The 15,681-nt window shown below is 38.6% G+C and overlaps 3 protein-coding genes across 4 annotated transcripts; 2 read left to right on the top strand and 1 right to left on the bottom strand.

The window, feature by feature from the left end:
* Positions 1-45: 45 nt before the first annotated feature.
* ccdc36 (coiled-coil domain containing 36) lies at positions 46-4,256 on the top strand. The gene is made up of 8 exons (XM_084129184.1): positions 46-166; positions 324-396; positions 554-707; positions 921-1,072; positions 1,188-1,236; positions 1,349-1,439; positions 2,409-2,506; positions 2,615-4,256. Exons 1-8 carry the CDS (start codon positions 124-126, stop codon positions 3,620-3,622), a joined length of 1,668 nt encoding a protein of 555 aa, XP_083985310.1. The 5' UTR covers positions 46-123; the 3' UTR covers positions 3,623-4,256.
* Positions 2,872-7,795, bottom strand: kbtbd12 (kelch repeat and BTB (POZ) domain containing 12). 2 transcript variants are annotated; one of them, XM_084129179.1, is made up of 7 exons: positions 7,657-7,795; positions 6,221-7,407; positions 5,752-6,022; positions 5,394-5,544; positions 5,067-5,264; positions 4,578-4,775; positions 4,418-4,523 (listed from the first exon to the last, which is right to left on the bottom strand). In XM_084129179.1, the coding sequence occupies exons 2-6, from the start codon at positions 7,300-7,302 to the stop codon at positions 4,606-4,608; spliced, it is 1,872 nt and encodes a 623-aa protein (XP_083985305.1). In that variant the 5' UTR covers positions 7,303-7,407; positions 7,657-7,795; the 3' UTR covers positions 4,418-4,523; positions 4,578-4,605. The 2 variants fall into 2 exon arrangements, with proteins under 2 accessions (XP_083985304.1, XP_083985305.1); XM_084129178.1 differs by having other exon boundaries at positions 2,872-4,775.
* Positions 7,796-9,209: 1,414 nt separating this feature from the next.
* On the top strand, positions 9,210-15,671 carry slc26a6l1 (solute carrier family 26 member 6, like 1; the record flags this gene model as incomplete). The annotated part of the gene is made up of 19 exons (XM_084129173.1): positions 9,210-9,343; positions 9,435-9,574; positions 9,657-9,767; positions 9,923-10,098; positions 10,716-10,880; positions 10,973-11,125; positions 11,464-11,546; positions 11,906-12,053; positions 12,144-12,257; positions 12,343-12,420; positions 12,555-12,650; positions 12,786-12,892; positions 13,009-13,078; positions 13,317-13,409; positions 13,875-13,985; positions 14,642-15,040; positions 15,119-15,173; positions 15,290-15,435; positions 15,555-15,671. The coding sequence occupies 19 exons, from the start codon at positions 9,210-9,212 to the stop codon at positions 15,576-15,578; spliced, it is 2,403 nt and encodes an 800-aa protein (XP_083985299.1). The 3' UTR covers positions 15,579-15,671.
* Positions 15,672-15,681: the final 10 nt, after the last annotated feature.

The following is a 15,681-nucleotide window of genomic DNA, read 5'->3' as shown; positions in this document are numbered from 1 at the left end:
ACTGTTTGAATTCTGTAGCCCGGGAAAACTGCCGCAGTCTGTTGTAGATGTCACGTACTAACTTACACACAGCTTAATTAAACCGTAACGGTCAGCACTAATAACGACCGCCAAAATTTATTTATGTTGCCTCAGAATCATTACTGCATATCAAAGTCATTTACTGGTAAGTCACATTTCTTTAAAACGAACTAAACTAAACAGTTGTTTTCTCGCTAATTTATAATAAAAACACACAGCTTTGATGACGGCAGCCGCCCGGCTCCCGCGTAAACAGTAATTTATTATGACACTGATAAATGTATTTTTAAACACATTTTTAGATCTTGAAAGCCTGGATATGAAGCCCAATGTCTGGAATATTAAGGAGATGTTGAACATCCCCGCAACTTCTGGGTATGTCTTGATACCTAAATAATGTACTAACTAGAGGATTTTTGTCAGCTAACTTTTACTGTCATTTACACTTAAGTTACCCAAACTTTTACCTTGAAAGGGAACATTATAATCTCGTGTTTATATTGATGTTTATTCAGAATTATGTTTGTTATAGAGGGATAAAACCCAGTAAGGGTCCAACCAGTGACTACTCTAGCCTGACTGACTCTCAGTTTCTGTTGGGCTCTCAAATGTGGCCTGACAATTCACAAGGGTTTACTCAGGAGATGAGTGGACAGAGCAGAGGTTCTCAGCATACATCCCAGGAGGTAAATATCTCGGGCATAAACTGTGTTTGTTTGTACTGTAGAACATGCCATGTTTTATCTTGAGTAATATGATGAACATATTCTTGATTGTTTTATTTTTTAGTCCACAAACCTTTCATAAATGACATTTATTGTTGTGACAGGTTGTTGTGAAGGAGAAGTCTATCAAATATTTTAAGTTTCATAATTCCAAATTGTCTAAATCCTCTACAGATGAAGGACATGATGGTGTCCAGCAGTTATAGTTCTAAGCCGTTTTTGTTTGGCGGTGATGGCAAAATCCTAAACTTCACTGGTGGCAAATCTGTTGGCATGTTGGACAGATTTGAAGAGGAGAAGCGAAAATCCAAAGAAAAATATGAAAGGTAATTTGTCTATCCTTGATTCCTGCTCAATAATAATAATAATAAACTATTCTACTTTTTCTTATAGCTTTGGTTCTGTCCTGACATATTGTTATACAACTGTTTCACTTTTTAGGGAAATTCTCACTAATGGAATTCTACAATTGCAGGAAACTCTGGAAAATGTGAGTATTGTACTTAAGGCATAGATACATGTTTAACACATTTAGAATATTTTCACTGCACATATTCACGCTTTCAATATTACTTGACTTTGACCTACCTCTTCCCTTTTAGACGAGAGAGACTTTATTAAATTGCATTGATGGAAGTAATGACAGTACCAGAAAAGTTTTAGTGGAGAGAATGGATCATTTTTCAAACACAAGTACGTTCTTGTAGTTTTGTATATTCTTATAACTGTATGCAGATGGTTCTTAACAGTTAGCCCATGCTGACGAGCGCAGCTTTCCGCAAATAACACTACCATTAAAGATAATTATTATACGAGGTTTAAAGGTACACTATGTAACTTTTTTTTTGTAACTCACCATTAGCAGAGCTCAATCCGAAGGGCGGGATAAACGGTTGTCTTTCAAATTCCCTCTGCACGCATTAGGATAACGCTACAACCAACCAGAGCGTTTTCCCACCAGCGGAGATCGGCAAAACTACGAACACATCTTCCTTTTTTAAGAATGACTTAAGTGCCGTTTTTTGTTCTTTTCTCAAAGAAAAGCTTAACTCCAAGTCCTCCAAGTTGCGGCCAAAGCCGATTCGAAAGACCGCTGTTCACCAGCAGTAGCAGCAATTCTTTGTTTTCAAGTAGCAGGGAACCGTCGCAACTCTGTCGTCATTTTGTTAAGCCCGCCCGCCGACTCTATACACAATGTGATTGGCCTGACTAGAGTTTGATTTTTCTAGCTCGAAAGCCAACGGAGAGTTGCTAGACCACCCTGGCTGCAAAATAAAATTGGCTGCCACTAGGGTGCGTCTAGATTTCTAGGCTAGTGTTTCTCTTCATATCTGTAAAATTTTGAGAAAAATTGCTCAATTTTTTTCCAAACTGGTTATATCTCTTAAACCTAGTAGTGAATGTTTTATGAGCAGTAGGATATTCTCTCTCTTTTTTTAGTTATTAGAAAGAATCATATTCATCCGAACAGTTATGCAGAGCCGAAGCACAAAAAACAAAACAATGTTCCACAAAATGCATGCAGTTTTGTTTTTTAACCGCTAGAGGGCCAAAAGTTACATAGTGTAGCTTTAAATAGCATATTTATATTTTTTTAATATATTAAAAGATGTTGTAGATGTTATTTATTTATAACTTATGACATTATGTTGTCCATTGCAGTTGAAGGTTATTTAAACAGTGTGAAAGAGGGTATAACATGTCAATTTGAGACTCTGCAGAGCCAAACACAAATAGAAATGGCAGACAGGGAAGCCAAGGTAAGGACTGAACATATAACCTGTCCTAGACAATCGATGTAAAGCTATTATTAACATACTCTATATTGGCATTGCTAATAAAGCCACATTTATTTTCTATTAAAATAGAGCAGTCTGGCTGCAAAAGAGTTGAGCTCAAACGTGCTTAACCTCCATCGGGATCTGGAACATCTAAAAGTAGAGCAGAGCAAGGAGCAGGGCATGCTGGGAAATATTCTGTCTCAGCTTAGCACTTTGATTTCTACTCACAAGACAATAGCAGGACCTAGCTCTGCCAGAATGATTGACAGTGAGGTCCAGACATCACCTGGTCTGTTAGAGAGGTTCTGTATCATGTCAGCTGAGAAACACCAAGAGAGCAAGATGATGTGCAACAGGCCTGTCATTTATTCAGGAGAAGCAGTAGAACAGAACCAGTGTCTGCTTACCACACATAAGACACAAAACAGAAATGCACATGCTCTGCCTGTAAAAGGACAGCAGACAGCAGTCACAGAGGAGGTTTCATCTGATGCTTCACAGAGATTTTGGTGCACACAGTTAGTTGAGACCAGACCTTCAAGCCCACTTGTGGATGCTCAATCCACTGCATCCATAGAGGACGAAGAAGAACAGTATGTAGATAGACACCTGGTGCCTGAAAAACCATTGAACAGATTGGGCACTGATGCAATGCCACCACTGAAAGTACCTAGGAGGCGCCAAAAAGCCCTGAACTATAGGGGGAAAAAGAGAGCCTTGGTTCTCCCACAAAGACAACTGGTGAGAAAAAAAGGAGCAATGAAGTTTTCAAATGACAGCTTGCAGAATGAAGACCTTCAGTGTGAACAAAAAGACAGAGTACCTTTGTCTTCTCTTTGTGACAACTGGAAAGTGACCAACACATCTGTTGCAGAGAATCAGCAGCAAGCCACTGTAGCACCAGTCAGTAGATGTGTAGCTGAGCAACCACTAAAACCCTTCAGTTTGTGGTCTGAAGACACAGACAGTTCCCAAATGATGGTGGAGTACAAGATGACTGAGTGGGAAAATGTGGTGCCTGAACCTAAAGCTAGTGTTATAGTAGGAGAAGGTGGCCTGTGGCAGCTCTTTGACATTACTAATGACTCAGAATAAAATGCAGAATACTTCCATACTGTATGCTCATTACATTTACATTTGAGAAATGATTTTATATATATATATATTTTTTTTTTACTAAGAACTTGAAATTGCATGTGAACATGTGAACTTGTTCTCTAACCACTTTTCTTGCTATAGACAATATACATTATCTGTTCCTTTTCTGTTGCTGTTCCTTGTTTCTTTTTTGAACATTGGCACATATGGATATTATAAAAACTCAAAGATAGTTTGACAGACTTTACTGCCTCTAAAAGTATTGTTCTATTTTACTTGTACCATATGACTCTAAAGCAATAACATTCAAGCACTTTCTGTAATTCAGACATTTCATATTCCTTTTTGCAAATCATATTCCAGAAGTTTGTGAATAATTTGTTTTGGCCTTGCAAATATTTTAGACAACCTCTGTGTAACATTAACAGATAAAATATAGTTAAAAATATATTCAATTTTGTTTGCATTTGAAACATGACAGATTTAGCTGTTGTTAAGTTTGACAGATTAATATATGTTTAGTAAATTGCATTGACTGCTTAAAGTTACAGTAAAGTACAGTACTGTATTGTGCAACTCTATGCTATACATTTTTACTATGCAAATGAAGTAAAATCATATTTTAAGTTTCTCGGAGTGTTACTTTATTTTGAACTGTAAATTATGTGTGTTTTTCATCATATAATTTGACACATATCTTAATACATACTATACCTCAACTATTGGTAATATTTAAAATCCCAAAATGTCGACAACAACAAAATCACTAAAGCACTTGCAGAATTATAAATTAAAATAGTTTGAAGTAAAAATTAATATGTATTTATGAAAGCCCTACTCCCTATATCTACAGTTTTCTGGCAGGAGGGTAACAAAATCATGCAATTTATATTATTCACATGACAGAAGAGGAATTCTGTCATGTGAATAATATAAATCGCATAATTTTTCATGAGAAATCATTTTTGGAGAGATTGTTGTCATTCCTCTACCAAGTCAGCAGGAGGGGGTATGAGTCCACGAGGGTTCAGATTTGCCACCAAACATACATCGTAACTGTCGTGCATCAGAGCCTGCTTTGCCACCACAGTCCATACATTTTCCCAGGGATCCAACTGCAGGATGTCTTTAGTGATGGTATCATGACGATCTTGGGAAAGAGTGGAGTACTTACAATGTTGTCTATTTTGAATGGCCACAGAGTATTACATGGATTTAACTGTTCAAGGCTAAACAAATGCTAAATTTACAAAGGTGGCACAAAAGTGCTTCTGAAGTGGCAATTAGGTTTAATGCTGCTCAGAGGTAGCATAAATGCATTTACACAACAATTTTAACTGCATATTGTTATACTAGGGGCTGAGGTGGGTCAGAGCACAGAGCAGCCTTAACTCAGCCTAAGTGGACTGATACTGATATTACAGTATATTTAAATATTTACCTGCTCCTTTGTAGTATCCACAGACATAAAGTTTTCCATCAACAGCACCAGCATTTGATGCATTGCTGCGAAGTGATAGGAGAGACCATGGTAAAGGAGGACCATCCCTCCAGAAATCGCCATCAGGGTTGTAGATCTCTACTACATTAAGGCAGTGACGTGACTGGCCGCGATCCACACCTTCACACCCAATACCACCTGCAGAAGGAGACACTGAAGCTCATTTTACTGTACAGTATAATCTTTGTAATTGCCATGGGTGATTCCTAGCTTTACTTTTTAATAAAATAAGTTGTCATATTGCACTCATCCTGTTGACGTTCTCACCCAGTACATAGATTTCCCCATTGAGTGCGACTGCGCTGCAACGGTATTTTGAATATTTCATAGGGCCAAGTTCACTCCACTTGTTGTTCTCGGGGTCATATTCAAGCAGGCGATTACTCATACGGTCAGGCTCGTCATCTGTGCGGAACGACTGCCATTCATGAGACATGGCAGAACAGGTGCATTAGAGCGAATGAATACACAGTTACACAATAAATACACAGTTACTGTGCTCCCCCACTTGGTTTTATTTTCCAAATTATAGCGATTTATTGTTTTTTCACCATCCAGCCTCCATTCTTATTACTCTTCTTCTGCAATATAAAGATGACAGATTTCCACTATTTTGGTATATTACCTGTGGAGTCCGTCCCCCAAGCACATAAAGGCGACCCTTCATCCGAACTACACTGTGATAGGCAAGGGGCATGGGCAGAGGGGCACCACTTCGCCATGGCCCACCCTGTAGAGACCAACGCTCAACACTGTTGGTGATGAGGTACTGGTTCTTCAGCTTCATCTGACCTCCAATCAGATACAGGTTGTCTCCCAAAGAGCTCATTGCATAAGAGTCACGATACTCTGCTGAGCTCAAGTGTTTCCAGGATCCTTGGGCTTCCTTGTTGTACCTGAAAAACACATAGCAAATTTTAGATTTTTGAACTGAATGTTTTACTGTCTGTAATAATGTGATGTATTTTCTCTCATTTAAATTAAAATTTTAGGTGCTCTAATAAACACATTAGTTTAAGGTTTTGCTTGATACAGTTTATTTGATGTTGAAAACATGGGAGTATTACTGTCATTTTCTCCTGCAGAAGCCTCACATGAAAATCTCGACGTATCTGTCTTTCTGCCTCGCCATCCTTCTGGCTCCCAGCTCTCCTGCCACAACAATTTCATTCCTCTCAGTTACCACTCCAGCATAGACAAATCCAAGCGCATCACCGTATCGTGGGGAGGTGATAAACAGAGTCCGCCCGGTGTTGGGAGCATAACAAAAGCTGCGCTCGGTGTAGCTTCCATAACGTGAGCGTATCCCTCCGCCGTCATTACCAATGCAGAGCAGGAGGTCTGTGGTCTCCATACCGTAACGCAGCTTCAGTCGGCGGGGTGGAGCATCTGAATCCAAGCTTGCAGTTTCAATTGCCTCTTCCATTATCTGAAGACATTCGGCATCAGCTAGCAGTGCTGTGTTCCTTTTCATCGTCCCCTTCAAGTAATCGACACCCACCAGTGGAAGACGTACCTTCTTTAAGAGTTCTGGGAGCTGCCTGGCCCGGTTCTCTTCCACTGACCCTACACCCCCCGGACTGTACTTCACCCAGCGCATCACCACATCCAAAATGCTCTCTTCCCGTGAAATATTAAGGTCATCTGAGCCCAATAACATCCCTAACTGGTGAGCCTCCAACTCCAGCACCTCTTCCCCAAGGCACACTTCAGTGAAGTGCTGCCGCAGATAGCGCTGAGCCTGGTCGGCCAACTCCTCTGCCCCTAGATCCCGGGCATAATAATAGATTCCAAGGCAATTGGAAGCATCCATGTTGTCAATCATGTAGATCTGACAACGACTGAACACATCATCCATTTGTAGAAGAAAAGCAGCAACAGAGATGCCCTGCACATTGGCTGCAGTGAGTGGAAGTTTGGAGCTGTACATGTATTCTAGCAAAAGGGCCAGGCTTTGTGCCGGCATGTCTCTTAACACCACTTGACGGTTGGTACACTCGCGCAGGCCACAGGTGAACATTACGCGGAAGTATGGACTGAAGGCAGAAAGCACCGCACGGTGGCATGGGAAGCTAACACCCTCAGCGATTAGAACCACGTCTGTTAGCTGCTCAGCATCCCGCATTCGGTTTAGCTGCTCCAACAGCGTCAAACCATGCTTGGCTCTCAGATCCATTTAGTTTTTTTAGTTTTTTTGTCTTGATAGCTTAACTTGAAGAAGTGTTAGCCTTAGCCTAAATACATCCTGGAGGTCCTTAAAAGAATGTCAAGGAACATGCATCTGAAGAGATAAAAAATATATATTTGTTTAGCAAATGCAGCTAAATAACAACTTGCTCAGTAATCCACAGAACTTTAAAGAAAGTTCAATTTAATGAACCAATAATTTTATCTTGCTCTAAGGGTCAGTGCTAAACAGGTCAATGCTCCGACATGTCAACAAAAAGACAGTTATTGTTGTATCAGTCACAGTATTGGCAACAAGCGAAGTCTATCGCATTATATTAGCACATGCATCAATGAATCGTACCAGATCTCTGGCTTCCTGTGGTGTCTGCCTTCAGGCAACAATTCGTCCATTACCCACACTCGACACAAACACGCTTGCTGCCTTGCGTCTGACAGTAAACACTGGGAGAGGGAGCATGCTCTGTCAACCTTCCATGGCCATTCCCACTAAGCAACAGCACTAAATATAGACCATGATTTGTCAGACTGTACTGAAGGGAAAAATATTCAACAAGTTTTCTTGATCACTGAAAATAACTTAACATTACAGCTTGTGTAGAAGTTTTTTTTTTAATTGTCACTTTACTTTCCAATGCTTATGTGTTTGTTTTTCCCTCATGGAATCTGAGGAAAGGCCCTCATGAGACATGAGAGCTAAGGTCAAATTTCACCCCATCATGCTCTTAAAGAGACCACACAGTCTATGTGTAAGCATATTTGTTCTTTAATGCAGCTTCTTAACAGTTACTTTTGGTGCAATAATGGCTATTTATACATTCATTTTTTATTTGTGTTATCAAGTTTTTGATGAAGCAAATCCAGAACTAGTATTTGATTCAATTAAATACTTCTTAATAGTAAACAATATTAAACTTTTATACTCTGTATTTCTATACTTTTGAAACTCTGCAATGTGCCATGCTTTTACATGCAAATTTACCTTTTTGTTGTAGTGGGGATGTAAAGACTTTTAAAAGCAGTAAAGACTAGAAGCCAACTGTTTTTTTTTTTTGTGTGTGTTTATTTATTTATTTATTAAAACATTTCCCCTGAACTCATCTTATGCCAACTGTACAAACAGATATCTTAAAATAGCCCCCCTATGCCCCCATTTTCTTCTATGTAAAAATAGGTCCACAAGTGTAATCGGTTCAAGTCAGAGGCCTACACTACTCAATTATTAATATATTAACCACAGAGGAGAGTTGTTAAACCTTTAACACCCCTGCACTAACTCCCCATTCCATTTATTTAAAGCCATTTTAAGGACCACTTCATGTGTTGCAAATTTACAGGATGAATGACATCAAAACATCTCTTCCTGTCCTGTCATTAATTCATAATATGTTGCACGTCACAACGGAAATTTCTACTGGAACAGAAAAAGTTTCCATCGCAGTTTACCTTAGAGTGCACAAAGAAGCTACTAATGAACACAGGAGGAAAGTCTGAGTCAGCATTTGCACTAAAATAAAAGAGTTGTGAGATAACGATCAGGGCTTTTTTGTAAATTACATTTTTCTATAATGACATGCACATTGGCAATATTCTTGTTAGCTTGTTTTGCTCATTTAATGCTTCTGAAATTGTATGTATCCATTCAAATTATTACATGCTATTACTTGTTCTTAAGTTAATGATTAGTAGAAAGCACAGCTTCAACCAATCTCATTATCTCCCCTTTTAAATATCTCACACAGCTTTAGAGGGATATCAGAGATAACTGTCACGCAGAAAGCTTTATGAAGTTGTATTGATGTACTGAGGTCAGTGTAATTTTGTGCTTTGTAATTCATTTTTATCTTGACACAGAGTAGACCATTTATAGTAGCTATACTGCACAAAATAGAGAAAATGGACTCAGGAAATGCAGAGTATTGTATACAGAGAGAGGTTATAGATGAACAAAGGCTGAAAGAGCGATCGCAGAGAATGGACCATTCCCAGACCAACCTTCCCATCTCCCATTGGCTGAAGAAATCACTCAGGTAAGATATAGCCATGAAAGCAACTGTTAGTGTGAATAAAATCAGCATTGTTTTTAAGTGTTTTCTTTAAAAAAAACTTCTTTTTTTTTAGCTGTTCGGTACCCAAACTAAAACGTACCATAGTTGGTTTCTTGCCTGTTCTGTCCTGGTTGCCCCGTTACTCCATCTGGGATTATGGCATGCCGGATCTCATTTCTGGCATCAGTGTGGGCATTATGCACCTTCCACAGGGTAAAAGCATGTTTCTTGACTTTTTAGTGACTGAAACATACAGGATAATCTTTATTTGAGACCTTGTATTTGTGTGTTTTAGGAATGGCATATGCTTTGCTGGCCTCGTTGCCTCCAGTATTTGGACTCTACACATCCCTCTATCCTCCATTAATTTATTTTATTTTTGGGACCTCCAGACACATCTCCATAGGTGAGAGCCTAATTTATATTTATATTTGAACACTAATGAAAATGATTTTTAGTTAGAACTTTAGTTTTATTTTCTGCTTGAATCCTGTGTACATTGTCTAATTTCATTGAACTTCACAATGTGCTGACTTTAAGTGTGTGTGTGTGTGTGTGTAGGCACATTTACTATCCTCAGTATTATGATTGGTAGTGTGACAGAGAGACTGGCCCCAGATGCAGATTTTCTTATTTACAATGGCACTAATGTGACTGAAGAGGTGGATATCGCATCTAGGGACTTCTACAGAGTACAGGTTGCTGCTGCCACCACTGTACTGGTAGGACTTATTCAGGTGATAAATAAAAACACATACAAACACAGACTGATGCAAACACACAAAAATGTATATACCTAAAGCCATGTCATTTATAAATATACATAGAGTAAATATATGTATGTACTACCATTCAAAAGTTTGTTGTTGTTTTAAGAAATAATACTTATTCGGCAATGATGCAGTAAATTGATTAAAAGTGAAAGTAAAGACATTTACAATGTTAAATAATTCTAAAAAAAGTTATTTTGAACTTTCATCAAAGATATTAGTTTCCACAAAAATATTAAGCAGCACAACAGTTTAATAATAATAATAAGAAGAAATGGTTTTTGAGCACCAAATCAGCATCTTACAATGATTTCGAAATGGTCTTGTGACACTATATAGACTGGAGTAATGGATGCTGAAATTTTTTTTTTTTTTTTTTTTTTATTATAATAATATTTCACAGTGTTACTGTTTTACTGTACTTTTGATTAAAAAAAATACAGCCTTGGTGAGCATAAGAAACTTCTTTGAAAATAAATCTTAATCGACCCCAAACTACTGTGCAAATATCCACTATTGCACATGAATTATAATATATCAGTTTCACATTGTAATTAAATACAATCTTGCATTCTCACTTTTAGGTTGTATTAGGCTTGGTGCAGTTTGGGTTTGTTGGTACGTATCTTTCAGAGCCGTTGGTCAGAGGTTATACCACAGCTGCCTCCGCTCATGCTGTAGTAGCCCAGTTAAAGTACATCCTTGGAGTCTCACCCAAGCGCTTCAATGGACCTCTGTCTATTGTCTATGTGAGTACAATCTAACAGACAGAAACATGCATTGGATGTGCATGCCTCAATACATGCAGACTTAAGCATAACTCTGTAATTTCTCTGTGTAGACTCTAGCAGACTTGGTTAGGCTGTTGCCAGAGACTCATCTCCCAACTCTGCTGGCTAGTGTTGTGGCCATTGTGGTTCTCATCACTGCCAAAGAGCTTAACAATGCGCTCAGGCAGAAAATGCTGGTGCCTATTCCGGTGGAACTCTGCACTGTATGTAATCCAAAAAAAATTGAGATACTATCTTCATTGTTTGATTCAATCCTACCCATAAGTTGTACTTAGTAACATTTTTATTTAATAGGATTCATTAAATCTCTAAACCAGTATCTCTGTTGTATCTGTCTGTAGTGCCTTTCCTTGATGCCCTCTCTGTGCTATTAATCTGTGTAGTCAGCATTTCAACTCTGCATTATAGTGTTTGCATCATATCTCCTAGTAATAACTAATTGCACCTAGTCTGGCTTCTTATTTACTACAAAGGAATCGTTAACATAATTTTACCCTTAGCTCATGAAATTCATGAAAGTTTGTATATGCTTTTATGCTAGATTGTAGTGGCGACCGTTATATCATTCTACACTCGGCTGGATGAAAGCTATAAGATATCAGTCGTTGGCGAGATCCCAAGTGGGTGAGTTTTCACATCATAAATATTTGTATTTTTAAATAATAATTGTTTTTTCTCTCAGTTAGTGGTGTTTGGGAAGGCAAGCATTACAATATTATTATTGTTAACATTTATTTGGGGGACTTGGGGCAACCATCCACAACACTCTAGCAACAACCTAGCAACCACCTACCAACACGTTAAAACTATTCAGAACACATTAGCATCTGCATAGCAAGGCCATGATAACCACCACAAGCATTGTTTTGGCTCACTCACATTTTCTTCAGAAAATTGAAAAATCAAATATGGAAAAATAGTTAAATGACTTGTGATATTTCAAGTGCATGCATTACTGTGGTCGTTCTGATGTGTTTTCTCAGACTTCAGCCTCCCGGGGTTCCAAACACACGTGTCTTTTCTGAGGTGGTGTTGGATGCTTTTGCAATAGCCATTGTGGGTTATGCCATTTCTATCTCTTTGGGCAAAACCTTCGCTCTGAAACATGGTTACAAAGTAGAAAGCAACCAGGTGGGTAAATCACCATAACACATATGGAAATAGACAATCAGATAACTACATTACACAGCTGATCTCTGTCTTTTTCTGATTGTGTTGTAGGAGCTGGTGGCTTTGGGTCTCAGTAATACAGTCGGAGGTTTTTTCCAGTGTTTTTCAGTTTGTTCTTCTATGTCTCGCAGTCTCATACAGGAAACCACAGGAGGCAAGACACAGGCAAGACAAATGCATTTGTACAACTTGTACAGTGAATGCATGTATTTATATATCTACATTTGCTCATAACATTGTGTTTGTTTAGATTGCAGGAGTAGTGTCTGGTGTAATAGTACTGGTGACGGTACTAAAGTTAGGCTCACTTTTTCAGGAGCTGCCCAAGGTATGTATAAACAATCCTCTGTGCAGACTATGAGTCAGATTACCAAGCTATTTTTTACTTTATAGATTTGTTATTTTGGTATGAGCTATGAATAAATTATGACTAGAATTTCCATTCTTTGTGTGTCTCTCTAGGCAGTTCTTGCTGCCATTGTATTTGTGAATCTGAAGGGAATGTTCAAGCAGTACTATGACATAGTCACACTGTGGCGTAGTTGCAAGATTGATCTAGTAAGTTATGCAACAGTCTCCACCAAAAATCTACAAGCATTTAGTGGTGCTTACTGAGATTCATCTGAATCGCTTACCCAAAGTATTGGTTTATCTGTACTTAGTCATCTCTATGCTCTGTTTTTGTGTTTGTAGTTGATATGGTTGGTGACATATGTGTCTACTGTGCTCTTTAATTTGGATATGGGTCTGGGTGCCTCCATGGGTTTTGCTCTACTCTCTGTTATCTTCAGAACTCAACGGTTGGAGTCTTTCCTTGCTTCTAATATTTCAACATTGTTTCTCGCTCTTGTCATCTGCTTCATTCTCTTACTGCATCATATCTGACCTTATCACATGACTTCTATGTGTGTCTCAGGCCCAGTTATTCACTACTGGGACACCTCCCTGGCACTGAGCTATATCTAGATATGGAGACACACAAAGAGGTGAGTATTACATTAATTTTTAACTGCAATAAATAGACAAATAACCAAAAATGGCCCTCAGTTCGACATTCCTGTGCAGTCCTGCTAAATGAAGAAATATCAATCACATTCCCACTATTACTCTATTACTATTATAATTTAAATAGCAAACAAGACTTCATTACGCCTATGTGACCTTTTATATTTTCAATGTATCTACCTCAGCAGACCTATCACAGTCATGCTTTTTGTTTTGCAGGTGAGGGAGGTACCAGGTATCACCATATTTCGCTCTTCTGCCACCATGTACTTTGCTAATGCTGAACTTTATCTTGAGGCCCTTAAAAAAAAGGTAAAATTATTTGTTTGGAACTTGGTATACAATAGAGTATTTCTTTTTCAGTACTTTGGAATGTCACAGTGGTTCTCAATCAGGGGTCACTAGGAGGCCTCAGCAAACATCCAAGGGGGCCTTCCATACAACATGGCTCAAAATCATTTATAAGACAAAACATAAACAAAAACAACCATTCCAAGCTCTAAAATATTTTATTATGTACAAATTGTGAGTAAAAAAATAAAACATTTCTGGAATTTTTTATTTTAATTCTAAATATTTTAGTCATGTTTTAATTACAGAAACTAGGAGTGCCCATAGATTAAAATACGTTTTAAAAATAAAACTAGGCCTAGGGGTCCTTTGAATATTTTTGTGGTTAGTGGGGGCCGTTGGAGTAAAAAGTTTGGGAACCACTGTCTTTAAAGATATACCTTTATTATTTTCGCTAATGCATAATAATTTCTAATGTTTCCGCAGAGTGGCCTGGACATTGGGAAAATGCTCACCTATAAGCGCAGACAGGAGGCCAAGCAGAGACGCAGAGAGAGGAGAGCAGAGCGAAGAGCCCGAAAAGAGGCTAAAAGACAGGTAGAAGATCTCTGCTAACTGTTTCCATGGTTACTGGATAATGATATGATAAACTGCACCATTAGCATGAGCTAGTCATAATCCTGTACTATCATGTATGTTCAGTCTGTTCCAAAACCTAGTGATCTTACAAAGGCAGCATTTAAAGGCGGCATGGGTGACGCAAAGGCTGTTACAAAAGATATCGGGACTTATGCTGCCTCCCAAGATTTTGACCTAATTTTGTCCAAATTATAAGGAGAAGTCAATCCCAGAATGCATTTTTATGAGCTCAGTGAAAACATATTATATTTATAAAAATTTGGGACCATCAAAATAAAGTGAAACCAAAAATAGTTTTTATTAATAAAAAAACAAACACTGAAAAGCGTCAATAAAAATAGTAATTGCAAATGGATTATTCTACATAAGATTTGTGTGTGCTGTGTATATTCATGCATATATTAGCTTAGCAACATAATCATGTCAAACTGTACTGAAATCAGATGTTTCCTGTGCAGAGTGCCAAAGTAGAGCATTTCAAAACAGTCACTTTTAAAATAACTCCATAATGATTAAGTTGCTATGTATCCAGGAAGGAGCATGTCTATGGTCAAACACCTAGTGAATTCATCTGCTCAAATCTGTGAACTGTCACTTTCATTCTTCCTTTACAGAAAAGAGCTCTCAGGGAAGCCTCTCAGCGATCCAAAAAGTCTGTTTTTACAGTGGAAGGTGAAGTTAATGGAGACATTCACAGAGAGCTTAGCTGGAGAGAGAGGGAAAACAGTACAGTGTTTGTAATACCCGAGACAGCACGGACATCTGATGGCTGTCACACCTGGATGTACCTGAAGGGCACTGACCCTGACACCGCCACCCTGGGGTCAGTGTCAGATCTACATGACGGGGACACCACCACGCTGGACTCCAGCAGCGAGGACACTTTAAGCAGGGATCTGGAGAGGGTTTCTCTGGGATCCCTGGGGAAGTGGACCTGGGACATCCATTCCATCATATTGGATTTCTCCACCGCTAACTTTATTGATACAGTGGCCATTAAGACATTAAGGAATGTAAGTGCTTCAAAAGTCCAACAGAGAAAAAGTGACTTTGCATTGCAACCAAGCTCTCATCACCATTTCTTATTGTAGATATTCCACGATTTTGGAGAGATCGATGTGGATATTTACTTGGCAGGCTGTCAAGGTAATGGGTCTACCATCATTACTGTTACAGTGGACTGTTACAGATCAGCCTTCCTGTCAGATGTTTTGTTTAGTCAATGATTATAATTTGTGGCCTGTTCATTGTTTTTACTCAAGCACTGGTGGTGGAACAGCTCGAGCGTGGCGGCTTCTTCTCTGACGTCATCACTGAAGGTCGTGTCTTTGCTACTGTGCATGATGCTGTTCTGTACTGTCTCAAGCATCGGGGAGCTGTGACCATCCACAGCTATGAGAATGCTCTGGTAGGTTCTATACGTACAGTATATGTGCTCACCCATATCACACTTACAGTACATGGAATATGATTATGGAATGATTTTTGAATATTATCATATACATGATTTCTAACTTCACATTTCAGGATATAAGTGGTACCAGACTATGAGAGAAGACTGATTTATTGATTGATGATTCATCTTGCACCTACAAGCTATATACAAAAAAGTAAACCTCTCCAAGTTATGGCCATGAAATGAATGCTCAAATAG

This window comes from Abramis brama (assembly GCF_963993115.1).
Source record: "Abramis brama genome assembly, chromosome: 11".
NCBI lineage: Eukaryota > Metazoa > Chordata > Actinopteri > Cypriniformes > Leuciscidae > Abramis > Abramis brama.
This window is presented reverse-complemented; position numbering and strand designations above follow the sequence as displayed.

Bases quoted from the DNA above. Each gene is read 5' to 3' on its own strand.
- ccdc36 (XM_084129184.1), top strand. From the start codon at position 124: ATGTTGCCTCAGAATCATTACTGCATATCAAAGTCATTTACTG. The intron at 167-323 runs GTAAGTCACATT...ACACATTTTTAG, and splicing joins CATATCAAAGTCATTTACTG to ATCTTGAAAGCCTGGATATG. The intron at 2,507-2,614 runs GTAAGGACTGAA...CTATTAAAATAG, and splicing joins TGGCAGACAGGGAAGCCAAG to AGCAGTCTGGCTGCAAAAGA.
- kbtbd12 (XM_084129178.1), bottom strand. From the start codon at position 7,302: ATGGATCTGAGAGCCAAGCATGGTTTGACGCTGTTGGAGCAGCTAAAC. The intron at 5,265-5,393 runs GTGAGAACGTCA...CTCCTTCTGCAG, and splicing joins TGGGGAAATCTATGTACTGG to GTGGTATTGGGTGTGAAGGT. The intron at 4,776-5,066 runs GTAAATATTTAA...CTCTTTCCCAAG, and splicing joins TGGATACTACAAAGGAGCAG to ATCGTCATGATACCATCACT.